Genomic DNA, 19,250 nt, shown 5'->3' with positions numbered 1-19,250 from the left:
ACAGTAGTCAGACAAAAACGGCGTTGTATGCTGAAATTGTCAAAGATGTCAGCAAGGGTGGATCCTCGGGAAATGATAACAGTTCTGAACATGTTAGAAGTTCAGATGAAGATGTTTCAACTTCAGTTGAGGGTGATACAACTTCAAGTTCAAGTGAGGATGGATCTGAATGTGAATCATCAAGGGAGATTGTTGATTCTGATGCAGAAAGGCCAACACCTGAGAGTAATTCCAGTCAGGTATGTGTTGATGAACCAACTGCTGTAGATTGTGATAATTGTGCTAGATTAAAGGCAAACATGTCTGAGTTGCAAGGCAAACATGTTTCATTGAATGCCAAGTGGTGTGAATTGCAAAGCAAACACGAAGCTTTGCAAGAGAAATATGATGTGACATTTATCCACAACCAGAAGTTGACCGTGGATCTTTCAAAATGCACAGAAGCCAATATGTTTTATGAAAACCATGAAAAAGAATTTAAGTCAATGATTGAGACATTAAAGAAAGATAAAACTGAATTGACTAAAATGGTTTCCAGAAAACAAACGGACATTAATTTGTATATCTCACGTCTTGAGACAATGCAAAAAGAAATGGTCTGTGTAAAAACGGAAAGTGAGGCAATCCAACTCAAGCTAGATAGCTATTTGAGTTCTAGCTATGTGTTGGATCACATCATTGACGTTCAGAAAGAAAAACGGGATGTCACATGCATAGGATATAAGAAATGTCCACCACCTGTGAGACACAATTATGATGCGATGCCTGACGAGGAGGATAGAGTGTTCTTTGAACCATCTGTTCCTCTAGATGTAAAGGAGTTTGCAGCAGGACTCGGATACAAGAAAGATGTATCACCAGACTCAGATACTTCAGCGGATGCATGTGTGTCTTCTGCTGAACTGAATCAGGATCCTCCAGTCATCATTGAGGATGCTGATTCTTCTGATGATGAATCTGATGATACCATCCCAGCAAAGTCTGATGCGGAAGTCAAAGATGGGGACATACCTCTCGAGAATTACATTCTATGTGATCCTCCTGCAAAACCCGCTAAGACTGTTGCAATCGAGTCCTCGTCTGAAAAAGAGTCGGAGGGTGTGAACTTGCTGTACACTCTCGTTGGTAATGATAAAATCTATTCTGACAAAGATTTTCCTATTAAAAATGTTAATCAATCTTTAATAAGTAAAGTCTTTGAAGATTCGACAAGTAAGTTTTTGGGAAAGACAGGACCACGTGTTACAGTTACACAGTGTCCTCCTATTCCAAAGGCCGAAATTCGAAAACAATTTGGGAATAAGAAATTACCAACAGTACAAAAACAGCAAAATCATGCCAAACCTAAAGGAAAAACACCGACTCAGGGTCAGAAGCAACAGACCCAAAAGAAAAACAAGAATGTGAACTTTGTGAAATCTAAGGGAACGGACAAAATCGAGACTTATGAGAACAAATCTAACTTAGATTTTGTTAAACAAGCAACAGTGTTGAAAAGAAATGATCCAAACTGTTCAAAACCTAGTACCTCGAGATCACAAAGTTCATCATCGTCGGCAAGACGATCACATGATGCTTCGGGGATTGTTGAACGAAGATATTGTTTTGAGTGTGGAACAATTGGACATATCATTCGAAATTGTCCATATCTTCATAAGTTGAAAGCAAAGGTTGATGATCCCCGTGAACAAAATCATGCCGCCCAAGAGAATAGAAAAGGCAAACAGGGCGAAAACAAGAAAAAGGTTCGGAAGATAAACCTCGTGAAATCAAGAGGGACTGATAAAATTGATACTTCCAAAAACAAATCCAATAAGGATTTTGTTAAACAAAGTAAAATTTTGAAAAGAAACAGTCAAAACAACTATACACAACACACAAACGGTTGTGATGTAGGACCAAGTACCTCAAGATCACGAAGTTCATCATCCGGCTATTGCAGTTATGATACTCCGAGGTTTGTTGAGCGGAGATCATGCTTTGAATGCTGTGAGTATGGACACATCATTAAGAATTGTCCATATCTCACCAAGAGAAAGTCAAATATTGATGCCCCCCATGGTAACAATTACCATAAAAGATCTGTTTCACCAAAACAGGACCCTCGTCTTGTTAAACAACGAGCAAAGAAACAGAAAAAGAAACAAAGAAAAGAAGTTGAAAAGATTTTAAAACCGGAGATTATTCAAACAAAATCTGTTAAATCGGATGTTAAACATGAAAAACAGAAAGAGATTTGGATACCAAAACCGGTAACTGTTTCAGGGGGAGCTACATCAATTCCGAATCATCGGGAAATGGATGTTACAATTCTCGATGATGACGGACGACCCAAGTCTGTGAAGGCTTGGGTCCCACTCTCCAACTAATCTCTGAGTGAGTGTGCAGGAAGTTCCAGGAGGAACTATTGATAGTCTTAGGATTGTTGATAGTGGAATGTCCTTGCACAAGATAGGCGACAGAAGAAATTGTTGCCTTTGATGGAGAGAGAGAAAAGAAAAAGAAAATTTGGATGAATGAAGTTGCAAAATTCGACCAAATGAAGAACGTGCCGAAAATTTGGTCATTCTGGTTTTGATCGGGTCCTCAGGAACGAATGAAGTGAAATGTGTGCCGATGCCTTTGCATGGATTGAACATCCGCACACCATTTCTGAAATAGAAAGTCAAAGACCTTCGCTGGTACAATGTGGAAGACCAGCCGGACCCGGAGGTTTATGATTTTATTGCTGTCAAGAGACTTTTCAGTAGTTGCAAATTCGACTTTGAAGTCCACACCGGGTGGATATCCAGTTGGGAGAGTGCTTAGATTCCTTGCAATGCACGGAACAGTTGCAGGATACGCCTTTAAATTCTTAATCTCTCCTATACTTGTCGATATTTTAGCTGCTTGGTGAATTGTTATTATCTCGTACAGCACTCTTTGACATGACACGTTGATCTCGGATATAACCTTACACGTGATTGTTTCAATATGAAACTCATCAATGTTGTCATGGTCCGCACCGCTTACCGACATGCCAACTCATTTTTCCAAAATTTGTTAAATCTTTTCTGATAAAACTTAATTTTGGTAAACGGCATTAAGGTCAAGCAAGAGTAAAACCAACATCGGAAAATCATTTTTGTAAATATCTTTGTGTTTTAAATTTGTCTTAGTTTATTGATTTTAGGGGGAGTAAATCCAAAAATATGAAAATCCAAAAACATCGAAAAATTTCAAAAACACAAAAACAATAGAAAAACAAAAATGAGTTTCCTGGAGAGCAAAAGAGAAAATGATAGTACATCAGTGGTCTATCCAAACCTCTTTAAACCTTAAATGCAAAACGATAAGCAGCTCTATATAAGATGTATCGGTAGGCTCACAATCATTTTAAAGTGTGCAGGGTGATATAAATCTTAATCGACTGAAGATCAGGTGGGAACCATTCATTGGCATATGGTCTTAGTACCGAAATTTCGTTTGATAGATTGCCGAGGTTCTGAGATATTCGGTCATTATGCTGCTTATCATCTGGGTATCATGGTTGTATCTTTTACCGAAAAATAACGGGGACGCAAGTCTAGATCTTCCATGATACTATACATACGTGTACATATTGCATACTGCATTCGACCTCAATAAGTGATAAACAATCACATGTCCAAATCAAATAAGTGATAAAATATCACATTTATCCGGGTGTCAAGTTCGTCTCTCTGCTGTACGGAAGTACTGACCTGTTCACGGACTTGCACCTGTGCCCTCATGCATATGAAAATCAAGTTCCTCATCAATAAGTGATTATATCACATAGGGCTTGTTTTCAAATCAAAATAAGTGAGTATCTCACAATTTATACGGTCAAACAGATGATAATCGGTATACTCACCGGTAAGATGAACTCTCGTGCATACCTTGATACGGGAATGTGTCGTGATGTGGATGAACACCGGTCGGTAAGTATAAATCATACCTTAACGTATCCCCTCGCCATGATTACATCTGATAAGTTGAGCTTAAGTGGACAACAATACCGATAATTGTTATAGGATGCTTATCTTAATGTTAACTAACTGAACAACAAGAGTGTTTTGGCATGACCGTATACTGATATGATTCTCTTACCCTCGAAACTCGCAAAAAGAATGTTTGTATATATTTATTTATTTACTGCTTAACTTTTATTATTTCTTTTAAACAGTTTCGTCGTTTGGTGCATATCAGCACGACATTAGCGGTGATGTCGTTTGATAACACTCAAAGGATTTTAAATTGTTGTCTTTTACTTTCAAAAATACCAAAAAGATTTTAGGAGTGTTTTAATATAAACTTTATAAAAGCCAAAAAGATTTTATTTCTGCTTTATTTTCGATCGTACGATGTTGGAGCTCAAGTCTTCGTTACCTGAAACCTGACTGAAAACCGAACTGACTAAATCTTCATAAACGGTCAAAAATTTGCATGTTTGAAAGTTAAAAACTAAAATTGACAAATTTAAACTTTCAAACTGTCGGACGGTGTTTGATTATTACATGGTCATTCGTGTGTCATGTGTGTATGTTAACTATATTCCAAGCAGTTGTTCTCATTATGCGTTTAGATTTCTTGCATGTGCAGATTCTAAAGGCTGGGAGAACATAGTCGATGACAAGCTTTGGAATGAAGACACGACGAGAAGGCGCTCAAAAGATGAAGATGATCGAGTTGTCGTTGGCCATCATCAACACCACAAGGATCTCACTTCATAAAGATAAAGTCTTTTCACGAGCATAACTCAAGGGGGAGCTTATGTTAAGGGGGAGTTTGTCAACACACTTCCTACATGATACGGGTAGTTTGTTGATACACTCTCTGCTTTCAAGACGTGAAGACTTTGAAGATCCTCCGACATTGAAGACTTGAAAGGACATCAGAGTTTTGATAACTCGAAGACCAAAGACCGTCGAAGTTCAAAACGAGTCTACAACCATAGAAGATAAAGACAAAGCTACAGCCAAGGGGGAGTTTGTTGGTGCACTTGTGTCTGTACTTTGTCTGTATTTGGTCTAGATGTAAACGATGTCCTTGTCAGTCCTGTAAGTTGACCAAGTCAACCATCCTCCGGTATGACTTGGCCAACAGTTAGTGATTACATGTTAAAAGATGTCATGTGTCGAAGGATAAGAGGTCGAAGGATGATGTTGATCCTTCGACGTCATCGAAGGATATGTTTCGAACCATGGACCTCGAAAAGTGATCCTTCGAGGTCAATGCTGATCCTTCGAATGACTTGTCTTCGATAGATGATCCTTCGGACCATCTATCGGATCCTTCGATCAGACATCAGATGTTTCGGGTATATATACCCATGCAGTGTTGAGGACAGAAGATAGATGCACACAGATAGTCACACCGAGAGATAGAGAGTTGAGAGCATCCTGTCCGAAACACTCACACACTTAGAGAGTTTATAGAACATTTCTGTAAACATTGAGCTTGTAACCGAACCCTCATTGCATTAATACAAGTTGTGTTAATCGGTGAACCCGTGTGTGCTTGTGTTGATACTTGTTTAATCCCGGTTTGCTTGCTAGCTTGGATTCCGCACTCGCTAGTGGGTTTGTATAACAAGGTTTAGGTTCGTTATCCTCCGTGAAAAAGGGACCTACAGTTTGTTTTGTAAACTTTAGTAACAAAAAGAGTAATTACCACAGCGGCACTATATTTCAATAAACTTAAAAGAATATGTGAAAAAACAAATGGTTAGATAAACCTACCATGACAATGACCCAAGCTAAACAAAATGTGATCAACTTGCAACCTTGTCTATGGAGTGCCACCCCTACTTACCAAATATGCTTCAACATCCATGGGGTCAAGTTCCATTGCATGTCCCACTCATGGTTTTTTTTTTTTTTTTTTTTTTTGGGGGGGGGGGGGGGGGACAGGTTTGTTGAGAGGTCATGGTCTTCAAACCACCTTACCAATTTAAAACCAAGTAAGATAACACAATTCACAAGTCTTTTATTTGATACCCAAATTGATCTATTGAACAATATAAGATAATACAAAAAGATTAACGGAAAGAGATTGATGATCCATCTGATGTTACTTGTCATTGATGGTATGTTCCAAACAAATAACAAATAGAATGTGTTTGCTAGTTGTCTTCAAAACGAAACTAAGGCATGCATGTCAATTCATGTTGTATTATAACTATACAAGTGTTAGAATATGATCATCAAACACTTACAAGCACGGATAATGAAGGATCACACAAGTTTTGTTTTCAAAAGCGATCGCCACGACATTTTAGTTAGGAGTTTTTTTTTTTTTTTTTTTTTTTTTTTTTTTTTTTCTGAACGGCAAATTTTAGTTAGGAGTTACGTGAACACATTTGTTGTGTCTCGTATTAATTTAACCTCATCTTAATTTTGGTAGTTATACTCTATGATTTGAATTTCTTAATCATCTCATTTTTTGTTTTTGTTTTTTTGGACTCACAATCAATTTAATGATGTTCTGTCCAATCTCATGATTTCTTCAACATAAAAAACACTTACATCGATTTCAACATCTAGAACACTATAGTGATTCCGAAGCCTTTTGCAATGTTCAGTCAATTCTTCAGTCCTTCAATTAACCAAAAATCGATATTGAAGAACACACAGTAGCGGAGCTAAAAACTTTTTCTTATGGTGTCATTTTTTATGGATTCCCTTGTTTATAGTAAACTAGAGTTGAACTTTTTGGATCGGTTCAGACCTAGTCGGGTCGAACCATATAATAAAAGCAAATATCACAGTAAAAGTACAATGTCAATGAATAAAAACACATAATAAAATTACAAAGTCATTTGAAATATATTAAATTTTCATTTAATAGTTGCTTTGTACGCATTTTCATGTTTTGAAAACGATTCATAATGTTTTCAACTAGTATTCGAGCATGCGCTTTGCGGCGGGTCGTAGGAGGTTGATGGTAAAGATTGGAGCCCACGCTTCGCGGCGAGGTCGTAGAGGTTGATGGCGAGGATGTATATATTTCATGATGGTAAAATTAAGCAATCAACACAGTTAAGTAACAATTTAGAGTTAAAGTTCCATTTAACAATAATAAGGTAAATAAAAAACGATAATATTTGTTATCTTGTATATTTTATATTAACGGGTTAAAAAGCAACATGATTAAATAACCATGTCTAGAGTTTAAAGTTAGCTTTAATTATAATAGGTAAAACAAAAAAGAACTAAAGCTATAAAAAGGTTAAAAGAACAGATATTTGTTAAAAAAGAAAAAAAAATAAGTTTATTAACTTTATTAAACTTTAAGGAGCATATGATAACTCTATTAAAGTTTGGTGGTTGAAACATAAATCGCTTATAGAAAATATAATTATTATTAAACTTACCTATGGTAAATCTATTAAAGTTCAAGGCTATATGTAAATCGTTTATCAAAAAATTATTATGGTTTAGAGGTTGTGTGATAACAAACAAGTGCAGGCATCATTCAGATGATCATCAAACATCTGCCTATAATGCTTACTAGATTAGAAAAAATATTAAACATGAACCTCTAATGATTTAAAGTATATTAATTAAATTCAAGTAACTGGTCTTAATTTTTTAACTGTAAATTTTTTTATTATCTAGTTCTTTTAGAAGAAAACAAAACAATGGTATCGTTTGAATTTTTCCTATTATACGTTGTATTCGCTACACAAAATTCAATAGTGTCGGACGACACTATTGTTCAAAGTGTTGCTCCGCCACTGAGAACACAATGAACTTGATGATGTAGGACAGTTTCAAGATTCTTTTGTTCACAAACGATTCCATTGATTTCTTTAATATAAGGTATGTTTCAAGAATATGATTTCGCAAAAGAACCAAGAATATATTTCATTGAAAATCAATAAGCGCTATCTAAGGTATATTTCAAGAACCAAATATCTATTATAATATATATATATATATATATATATATATATATAGTTAACGAAGGACGTTGAATAGTAACTTTATTTTTAAAATAATATATTGTTTTTTTATTTTTTATTTAATTTATTATTATATTTACTTTTAATAACATATTTTTAATTTTTTTCCTTTTTTTTAAAACAATATATTTCCTTTATCATTTTTTAATAATTCTTTTTTTCTTTTTTTCAAATTTTATATATATAATTAACGAAGGACGATGAATAGTAACTTTATTTTTAGAATAATATGTAGCTTTTTATTATTTTTTATTTAATATATTATAATAGTTTATTATTATATTTACTTTTTTATAACATATTTTTATTTTTTCCTTTTTTTAAAACCATATATTCTTTTACCAATTTTTTAATAATTTTTTTTCTTTTTTTAGAACATATATTAATTTATCAAATAATTTGATACTTCTTTAATAATTTACGTTTATAACTTTTTCTAAAAACTTAAGTACGTAGTTGTGCTTGATTGTTTTCCTCGATCTTCCGTTATAAATTTTGTTAAAAACGAAATTGTACTCAAAATAAACTATTTATTTGGTATAATAAAACGGTATAATGATAAACCTAAACCGTTCTAATAATTTGGCTTTCTAGACAACATATTTTATTTTCAAATCACGTTTGTTTTACATTATCATTTGATCGGTTTCGCCGCAACGCGCGACGTTAAAAAAAACTAGTTTCTCTTTAAAGCGCATGATATTTGTCAATCAATTGATGAACACTACTAGAAAATCTGAAAGTTCTTACACCAGTTTTCGTAGGAAATGTGTCATAAAACTGGCTTTTCTACGCATTTATGACAAACACCTGATGTAGGAAAACACCTCGTAGGAAACCTGTTTTCAACGCATTTCCTACCCATTTTCTACGAAACTACTACGTCGCAAATTGCTACGAATTTCCTACAATATATTTAATTATTATCTTTTAAGATTTATTTTTTTAGCTACACATTTCTGACCAAAATAAAAAAACAAAAAAAATTAACAAATTTTAATACAACATTATTTGTGACCCACTTTCGACAAATAAATTAGAAGTGTTGTTACAAATTTCCGAGAAACTGAGTATTTTTTGTGACCCAATCCAACAAATAAATAAGAAGTGTTGTTACAAATTTCCGAGGAAACTGAGTATTTTTTGTGACCCAATTCCGACAAATAGATAAGAAGTGTTGTTACAAATTTTCAAGGAAACTAGGTATTTTTTGTGACCAAATTCTGACAAATAAATAAGAAGTGTTGTTACAAATTTCTGAGGAAACTGAGTATTTTTTGTAACGGTTTTTTTGACGAAAGTGAGTATGTTTTGTGACAAATTTCCAACCACCTAATTTATTAAATAAAAAAACTGCAAAAAAATACTTAATATTTCTGCATTTTTCTGGCAAAAATTCTAGAAATAATCTATAATACCAAAAACCTATTTTACAAAATTCACCGAAGTTATAATGACATAAATTCAAAAATCATGTGTCACAACGCAAGTTCCAATATGTCTAACCCGTAAGCTAATACAACTCAACATAATTCCAAAAAGATATCAAAAACTAGAACTACTTAAGAGGGAGCACGCCAATTCTTCTTCCTTTGCTTTCCTTTCTTCGTCAAGACGAGTTGCAAGTAGATTCCTTTCTTCTTCAAGACGAGTTGCAAGTAGTCCTTTGGACCTTGCAATTCAGTTGCCCCGTATAAGCTACCTATAAAGTTTGAAATAAAATCAGTATAGCATTTTTTGTGTGATTAAGTTTAATAGATTTGGCTGGTAATCAATAAGGCGTACCTATTGGTGTTGTTCTCTTTGATTGACGATACCACAAAAGTAAAGCTATTAGCAATACCTACACCTCCCACCACGCCTCCAATAACGACTCCCTTACTGTTTGAACCTCCTGTTTTTCGACATGTATTAAAGTTGTGAATTAAACATGATCTTAACTCGAAATTAAGAACCCTGAATAAGATATATAGAAAGTAAATGTATATAAGCTAGCTAATAAGTCCTTATAGAATGAATCCCAAACACCCCCAATATGTATACCAAAGAAACCTTTTATAACGAGAACATAAAATTTATGGCCTGTAAATAGATGCAAGAAAACCACAACATAACTCTATGCTCACTTTGTGGGACAAAATGACAAAGATAAATAACTAAATCATCAACAAAGATAATGAAAAAACCCATCAACAACCAAGTAAAAATATAAAAAAAGAACACCAAGTAAATAATTATTCGGTAAACAATAACAATTAACTTTTTGTAAATTATTTATGATAGATTTATGACGCAACTGTCAATTAATTAGGGTTTTCTTATTTTTTTTGTCGGAAACCTGTCACAAGTTGTGACGGAATTCCGACGGATGGTTTAAGTTAATTAACAATAAATATTTCATACATACATACATACATACATACATACATACATACATACATACATACATACATACATACATACATACATACATACATACATACATACATACATACATACATACATACATACATACATACATACATACATACATACATACATACATACATACATACATACATACATACATACATACATACATACATACATACATACATACATACATACATACATACATACATACATACATACATACATACATACATACATACATACATACATACATACATACATACATACATACATACATACATACATACATACATACATACATACATACATACATACATACATACATACATACATACATACATACATACATACATACATACATACATACATACATACATACATACATACACATACATATATGTATACAAATGCACACTTATAATAACAAATACAATCACATCCACATACACATATAGATACAAACATTCATATATGTACACATACATACATACCCACATGCACAAATACATATATACATACTCACATTATACTCATATCCAGACGTCCACATAGTTACGTACATTTAATATTAAAAATAAGAATAATTATATAGGTTGTTTCTTACACATTTGTGACAAATCCTTAAATGTCACAAGAAATGTGTCACAACTTGCAATGGTTTTAAGCATTTTGTCATAAATGCGTAGGAAATTGTATTCATACATGGATTGTTTCCTACGCCTTTGTGACAATTATATTTAAAAATAAGCATTTTGTCATAAATGTATAGGAATATGTTTATTTTATAATTATTATATACTAGTTTTATTATTATTTAACCTTTTATAGATTATTTGTTACATATCTGTGACGTAACTATCAATTAATTAGGATTTTCTTATTTTTTGTCAGAAATTTGTCACAAGTTGTGACGGAATTCCGACGAATGGTTTAAGTTAATTAAAAAAATAAATATTTCGTCATAAATGTGTAGGAAACGATATTATTTTCCCTTATTTTTTTGGCTTATATAAATATTTATTCGGTAAAAAATAATAATCAACCTTTTGTAGATTATTTCCTACAGATTTATGACGCAACTATCAATTAATTAGGGTTTTCTTATTTTTCGTCATAAATAAGATATCATTTTCCCTTATTTTTTTTTTGTTTTGTAGGTTATTTCCGATAGATTTGTTACGCAACTGTCAATTAATTAGGGTTTTCTTATTTTTCGTCATGGATGCATCGAAAATTTGTAACAAAATCTTGAAATTTTTTTTGTAGGAAATTCGTCATAAAAGTGTAGCAATCTGTGACGAAAAAAATTGTGTAGGAAATTTCTGTAGAAAATTGTCCATTTTTCTAGTAGTGGAAGACAATAAAGAAATCAAATGAAATTAACCATTTACATATACGTAAATGTTTAGCATACGTGTAAGTTAACCATTTACATGTTAACCATTTACAGATATGTAAAATTATTACATGAGCATGGGTAATAGCCAAATCTTCTCATTTTTCCATGCCCACGTGGAGTTTGATCTCCATTTTTCTTACCGTGAAGTTGTTTTTCAACTTCATTTTTAACCCTTCATTTTTTCTGGAAGAATTAGAAAGAGTAAACTGCCATTTTGGTCCCTGAGGTTTGACCAGTTTTGCCACTTTAGTCCAAATCTCAAACCTTTTGCACCTGGGTCCCCGTGGTTTCAGTTTTATTGCCATTTTAGTCCAAAAGTGAAATCAGGTCAGATTTCTAAAAGAAAAACCTGGTTTTTTGTCCTTTTCCTTAGGGGCATTTTGGTCATTATGAGTTTTATTATATACAGATGATGACAGATGATGAAACCACAACCACCTCCAAGTCTCCAACTCCACCACTGCCACCTCCTCCCCCCTTCTCACCACAGCCGCCACCACCTCCTCCTCCCCCTTCTCACCATAGCCGCCACCACCACCTCCTTCTCACCACAGCCAAATCCACCCAAATCCACAACCCTCTATCAACCAAATCCACGCACAATCAAAACCCTAAATTCAACCCTCTAGCAACTGCAACCACCACTGCCTCCAACCAGAATTGCCACAGAACAACGTCACTGTCACTCTCTCTCACTCTCTCTTCCGATCACTCTCTCTCTTTCGATCATCGGTGACGTCAACATCAGTAGCAGCAGCGTCGATGCTCTTGCTCCGCCGGTGGATGTCCGGTGACCACGAGCGTTGTTTGGAGAGAATCAGAGGTGTTTGTTTGGAGTTTTCCATTGGCGGAGATTCAACGTGTTTGTCACAGGAATTTCAAACCTTTTGCTCCTGGTTAATTAACCAATATTGGTGGGTTTTGGGTTGCAGGGGCGGTGGTTGAAAGGGGCGGTGGTTGCAGGGGGTGTTGGTTGCGGTGGTGGATGGGTTGTAGGGGGTGGTGGCTGTAAAGGGATTGTGGTTGCTGGGATTAGTTGCAGGGAGATGTTGGTTAAAGAAGGTTGGAGAAGATGATGGATTATGGTTTGGGTTTGCGTTTGAGGGAAGATGTTGCTTTTATGTGTGATAATAATTCCAAATGACCAAAATGCCCCTGAGAAAAAGGACAAAAAAACCAGGTTTTTCTTTTAGAAATCTGACCTAATTTCACTTTTGGACCAAAATGGCAATAAAACGGAAACCACAGGGACCCAGATGCAAAAGGTTTGAGATTTGGACTAAAGTGGCAAAACTGGCCAAACCTCAGGAACTAAAATGGCAGTTTACTCAATTAGAAAAAAATAAAAGTGGGTGGGGACTTGTGTAAGTGTATAGGGCCGGGGTTGGGTTATAACAGAACAAAAGACAATTTTTTATTTATATAAACATTTTATTTAGAGAATTTAAATATTAAAAGATTAAAATTTATGAGTTTAAATTTAGATTAAACTATATTACTACCCGCCGCAATGCAGCGGGGTGCTAGGTGGGGTGCTAGTTTCATACGCATTAGCTGAAGCCATATGGTTGTTACATCAAGATGTTTTTTTTTTTTTCACTCACATGCTATAATCTTGCTAACTAAGTCATACAAAAGTTTGTTGAATCCGTATGTTCACAACTTGTACAAAAGGGTTATTGTTATGTCATTTGTTGGTGTGGCTGCCTTATCGCTTCCATGTCTATCTGGACTTCTGCTTTTCAAAAGAGGTTTTCTGTTACATCATGCTTCATGCCCTTTCGTCCCAGTCTGGCTAGACTCTGTAGCAGCAAAGCGAGAACAAATGAGTATAGTATTTTAACAATAGGAGACCTTACGACTACCTTCAGATCAATCTAAGTAAATGTGTTTCCTATACATGTTAACCAGGCGAATAATAGTTGTAAGATAAGCATAAAATATATAAAGTCTTGCATGAAGTGTGGCCAATAGTTTGGGCTGTGAAGCATTTGTTTATTTTTCAAGATTCCTAGAACCTATCCTTTCCGGTTGAACCAGGCAATCCAATTTTGAAACGACTGGTTCTAGTAATGGAGGAATGGGACCAAGAACATCATGGTAAAAATCATCTCAAACCTTCCACTTTTAAAACCCTACCTACCCAATCCTTAGCAAAGACAACCTGCATTACATTAAAAAAACATACAAAATTTGATTAATTTGTTGGAAATTTTAGTGAAAATGAGTTTTTCACTAAATATTTTGGACATCAATAATATTTATATATGTGTTGTATAAATAATTATTTACGGTTTGTGTTCAAACTATGTCCAAATAGAGCTAAGATGAATGAGATATCGAAGCTTGAAGTTATATGTTCGGAACAAACAAAGATGAATAAAATAGATTAGTTTTGTCAACTTGTCCCACATAGGTGAGATGACAAAACTTAAAGTGGTTTATAAGGAGGAGCACTCCTTGTATGTTGTTTCCTTAAAGGCAAACACTAGTGGGGACTCTAAAGGGTGCGGAGCACCCTTACTCGTGCAAATATGCGCGCGTGCCATGGGCTATAAGCCCAATGTGGCGCACTTTGAACTACGCACACCGCCTTTGTATTTTTGTCCATGAGCGCGTGGTCAGATACATGGCGGTTCCGCTTATGGCGCACCCTTGGGTGGAGTATACGGATACCATGGCATGGCACACGTCATTGGCTGTGGCAAAGAATGCAAGTGGCGCACAAGTTTGGATGGCTCATGACCAGGTGGCGTCCTAGTATACATAGTGGCGTCCGTGTGGCGCGCGAGTATGGATGGCGCATGACCAGGTGGCGTCCTGGTATGCGTAGTCGCATTCGTGTGGTGCGCGACTCCACATGGCATGGCATGAGATCCTAGAAGCATGGTGCGCGGACTGGCGGATCAGTTCTACGCGCGCACAAGTTTTGTAGCGGAAACAAAACAGCTGGTTGGACTTGGTCAAACTAGTTGTTTCAACTCGTTTAATTCTGTCATGAATGAATATGACAGTTTCGAGTTGACCACTTTAATCCACTTGATTGAACTTTAATATTGTCTGTTACAATATTAAATATCTTGTTTAGTACAAGATTAATGAGAAATTAAACCCTATTCATTACAAGGTTTATGATCTTGTTTAATTGTCTAAATTATGACAATATTAATTGGGTTTAATTAGCTCTTTATGTGTATGAATATAAATAGAATGAGGATTCATTCTAAAATAGGAGAGACATACACACAAAAGAGGTCCTTTGATCCATGAAATTTTAGAGAGGAGCACTCTCTAAATTATCCTTTTATCAACTTCTTTTCATTATTTTCCAATAACACCAAATTATACCCGGTGTAATCTCGGGCGCGAGAGTCATCTCCGGCAGTACAACTACTGCTTCGGTTGTTGTATCCTGGAAACAGACCGTCTGAGAGGAGGCGTGGAATTTGTTTTAAGGGCCCCGTATCTAACATGATCCTCAACCAAAACCGTCAACGACAGTTTGTTCATTCTTGCAGCGGAGGTTCATACAAGATGGTGCGGTTGAAGTTCTTCCAAAGATGTTGGCTTGAATCAAGATTGGTACAATTAAATTGTATTTTATATTGGTTTATTTATTTTTGTAACCGGTATTGTACTAGAAGAATTTCCAACAAATAACGAGAGTCTCGTTATTATTTATTTTATTAATATTTTTAATAAAAAGTGAACCTAGTTCCTACATGATTTTGGCCAAATTTAAAACCTCAAGCTACTATAAATAACAAAGCTAAGTAAGACTGATTTTACAAGAACACTGGACTCATTTGACTTGTTCATGCTTTAGCATAAAAACTCTGGTTAAATTGGTCTAAAGGTGTAATTTTATACAATGGATCGGGTTGGGTTGACACGCTAGCATGAGAAAGTTTCTAATACAAAGATAATAGTCATATAATGTTGTTCCAAATCTTTGGATATAAAGCTGACCAACAATCCCTCAAGCAAACCAAAAAGATTAAACAGGATATGGCAGAACACATAATAAACTATAAGAAATCAACAGCATATCAAAACTAAATGCAATCATAGTGTATCATGAACAGACCTAAAAAATTACCTTAATCGTATCCGCAACTTTAAGACACAAAAATATTAAAATTAGCACTAATTTTGTAACCAACAAAATACCTTAATCGCCAAGTACAAATGTTTACCTCGTCGTTGCTGGCTTCTGGCTTCGAACAACTTTACAACGATGGCTGATTTTGGTTGTTTTCGACCCATATCGGCATAACAGAATGACCATATCACAAGAGAATAGCTACAAAAAATTACAACAAAAAATTTATTAGTATGTCAAATGAATTTTTTTTATAGTTTGCAACAAAGAAAAAGTGAAAACATAATCTAACATAACTTCAATCACTCCATACCTGACTAACATCTTGAAGTCTTGAACATTCAAAATCTTGGTCAACATATTTTTTGGTGGTAACGCTATCAATCAAAAGTGCCAGCCCCAGATTCAATTTTTATCAATTTGTTTAGAGTGATAAATCATGAATCAAACAACTTTTATATCAAATTCTGAACCTGAAACCGAAACCAAAAACTACAAATCTTTCTCCTTATACTTCAAATAAATCTGATTCAGTTCATCATAGTTGTTATTTGTGAGCACAATGCCACAAAGAACCGACAACACAACTGACTGTAAGAAACTTTAAAAGATATAATCACAATACCAATATATATATATATACGAAAAAGATGAGTTTGCTTCTATATTAATATTACTGGGCAAATGGGCTGCAATAACATTCGAACAAAACAATACTGAAGATTGTGAGTGCGTCACTTGAAAGCAATGTTAACGATAAATACAACTTTCCATTGTATATGCTAAGATCTACATCGTTATCCTTAGCACCCTACAACGAATTGAAGATTAAATCATCAAAAAACCAAAAATAAATACTAAAAATAATACCAAACTTATAAGATAAAACCAAAGCTAGATGAACAGTCGCCCGGAGCCTAAAGTAAGTGGCAAAACCGTAATCGCGCCGCCACCACTATCAAGGATCACAGAGAAACCCTAATCTCGCCGCTGGAGTGTCTCTTGTCGTTGCCTCTTTCAGCCTTAACCACCGGTAACATCCATAACCTATACAAGGAAGAACTTTGTATAAAGCGATTGATTTTGTGATATGGGTGAAAATTGGGGTTTCTCGGGTGCGTAGATCAGTGTTTGGTGGATGTACGAAGCAGAACCATAACGTTTTTTTTTAAAAGCACCCCAAGCCCATGTTACAACCAACATAAGCCCAAAGTTGTTGCTTATTTGTAGGGTTTTAATTCTTTTGTATATTTTGTTATATAACGTGGAGCATAATTATAACAACCCTCGAAAATCACCCCTAAACGCTCCTAAATACACCCCGTATGTGATAAACGAACCCGTATGACCTTTATATTAATAAAAATCAAATAAAACAAGTAATACGGGCCGCTCGCGGGCCGCGATCCATTTGGCCCCGCAAGGCCCCTTTACTTACCGATCAACTGTGATGCCACGTGTCCTACACGCATCGCACCTACATGCCATGACTCACCAACCCTAGGCCCTAGCTAGGGCGAGTCGCGAGCCGTGAGAGAAGAAGCTAGACCAGTCGCGGGGCACGAGAAACTCCAGAAAAGGCTATAAATTGGACGTTCAGCTACATTTCCAAATCGTTCATCATCTCTTCTTTTCTCTCAACTTCTCTAGGCGAAATTTATAGCCAAATACCCCTTAAAACCCGAAACTCTGCCTCGTTGTAAGTATTTTAACCCCTGGTTACTAAGTCGATACTCTACCCGAATGATCTAGAACTTCGTAACGCATGTCAAGGCTCTGCTTGACTCAGTTCGTTGGAGTTCTGTCTCGTGTTGTATGGCTAATGTGATTTGGGTTAGCTTACTAACACGTGTGCATTGTATGTTTTCATAGAAACTCAAGAAAATAGTCAAGAAATAGTACCAGGAAGCCGTAGAAATACCTAAGTCTACAATGTGAGTCATTCCCCTTTTATAAACTCTTTTTTTGAGTACATTCTCTTTTTGTAAACCCTTTTTACCAAAACCTCAAATGTTATAATTTACACTTAATAGTGATTGAGTCTATGTATTCTACAATTGCTGCCGGTATGTTGGGGTTTTGTATACATTACTTTTAATCCGTTACTATTGGACGAAGAGTTAGCCAATGAGTAACATAACCACAAGTCAGGATTGACAATCCCGAATGAGTATATTGGTAGATATAAACATTGTAATCGCTCTCAATGCTGTAAAGTTATAAAAGGTGCTTTGATTAAACTGGGATGCACTCGCCAGTATTTCTTGCTGATAAAACCTTTTTAAAACACGTTTCAGGTAAAATAATGTGAAAGATATTAGAAGTCAACTATGGAGCACTGAAAGCTTAAAGAAGTGGCTATAAAAGTTACCTAAATAAAAGGAAGATCATGTTTTTAATAATTAGGGTTTATCCCTATAAATGTATTGTGAACAAAACCCGGATTTTTATCCCACTTGTTTATTGTAAAAGATGGTATTTTAAAACTCTGATATTCATTTCCTAACTACGGTCCTGATGTCTCATTTCCGCTGCCAAATTAATAAACACCGGTACCATCTGGCTGGCTTGCGGCTCCCGCTTCCAGGGTGGGGTTGGGGGCTGTGACAGAAGGTGGTATCAGAGCCAAGCCACTGGTTTAAGCCATTTAGGTGTTCTTCTAATACCTGAACCTTAAACATTTATGTTAGGAACTTAATACCTTATGTATTATTCTATGAAAATAAAATCTTAATATTTATATTCTGATTTTATTGCCACTCTAACGAATTTTGAATTCCCAATATGTGTAACCAATATCTGTTTCTTACAGTTATGCCATGCTTAACATTATATATATAGCGGTGATATATTAATAATGTTATGTCTTATTAAGTTCTGTGATATAATATATATATCATACCCATATATTTATATGAATATAATTCGATATAAATTTTATAACATTATAATTATATTATGATATTAACATTAATATCTTACTCAAAGATATTAATATAAGATAACACAATTCAGGTATGATACCTCTGAAACATCATAATATAAGATATTATTTGATACGAGTAATATGTTTTATGGTTTATGATATAACCTAAATTTTTACTCAACTTAAACATATATATTTTTGTCAAAGTTTTGACGACACATATAATTATATTAATTTTGTTAAAATATAGTATCATAGCATACTTAAAACATGTTTATTGTTTAATACAATATTAAAACAGGATTTTCATAATAACACTATAAGAATATATATAAATATTTTATATTTTATAACCTGTATTAATGAAACAAATGATATTTCATACATAAAGTAGAAATATGTACAAAAAAAAACATTTGATACTGTATAACTATATGGTTTAAAA

General features: G+C 34.6%; 1 protein-coding gene across 1 annotated transcript in view; it reads left to right on the top strand.

The window, feature by feature from the left end:
* The window catches only part of LOC118482693, a 39,151-nt gene extending 26,298 nt beyond the window's left edge, over window positions 1-12,853 (top strand). The window contains exon 4 of the mRNA XM_035978305.1: window positions 12,710-12,853. Within this exon, the coding sequence (XP_035834198.1) occupies window positions 12,710-12,853 (144 nt within the window). The remainder of the gene's footprint in view (window positions 1-12,709) is intronic.
* The last annotated feature ends 6,397 nt before the right edge of the window (window positions 12,854-19,250 follow it).

This window comes from Helianthus annuus, chromosome 10 (assembly GCF_002127325.2).
Source record: "Helianthus annuus cultivar XRQ/B chromosome 10, HanXRQr2.0-SUNRISE, whole genome shotgun sequence".
NCBI lineage: Eukaryota > Viridiplantae > Streptophyta > Magnoliopsida > Asterales > Asteraceae > Helianthus > Helianthus annuus.
Note: the sequence above shows the minus strand (reverse complement) of the source record. Positions and strands in the feature narration are given on the sequence as shown.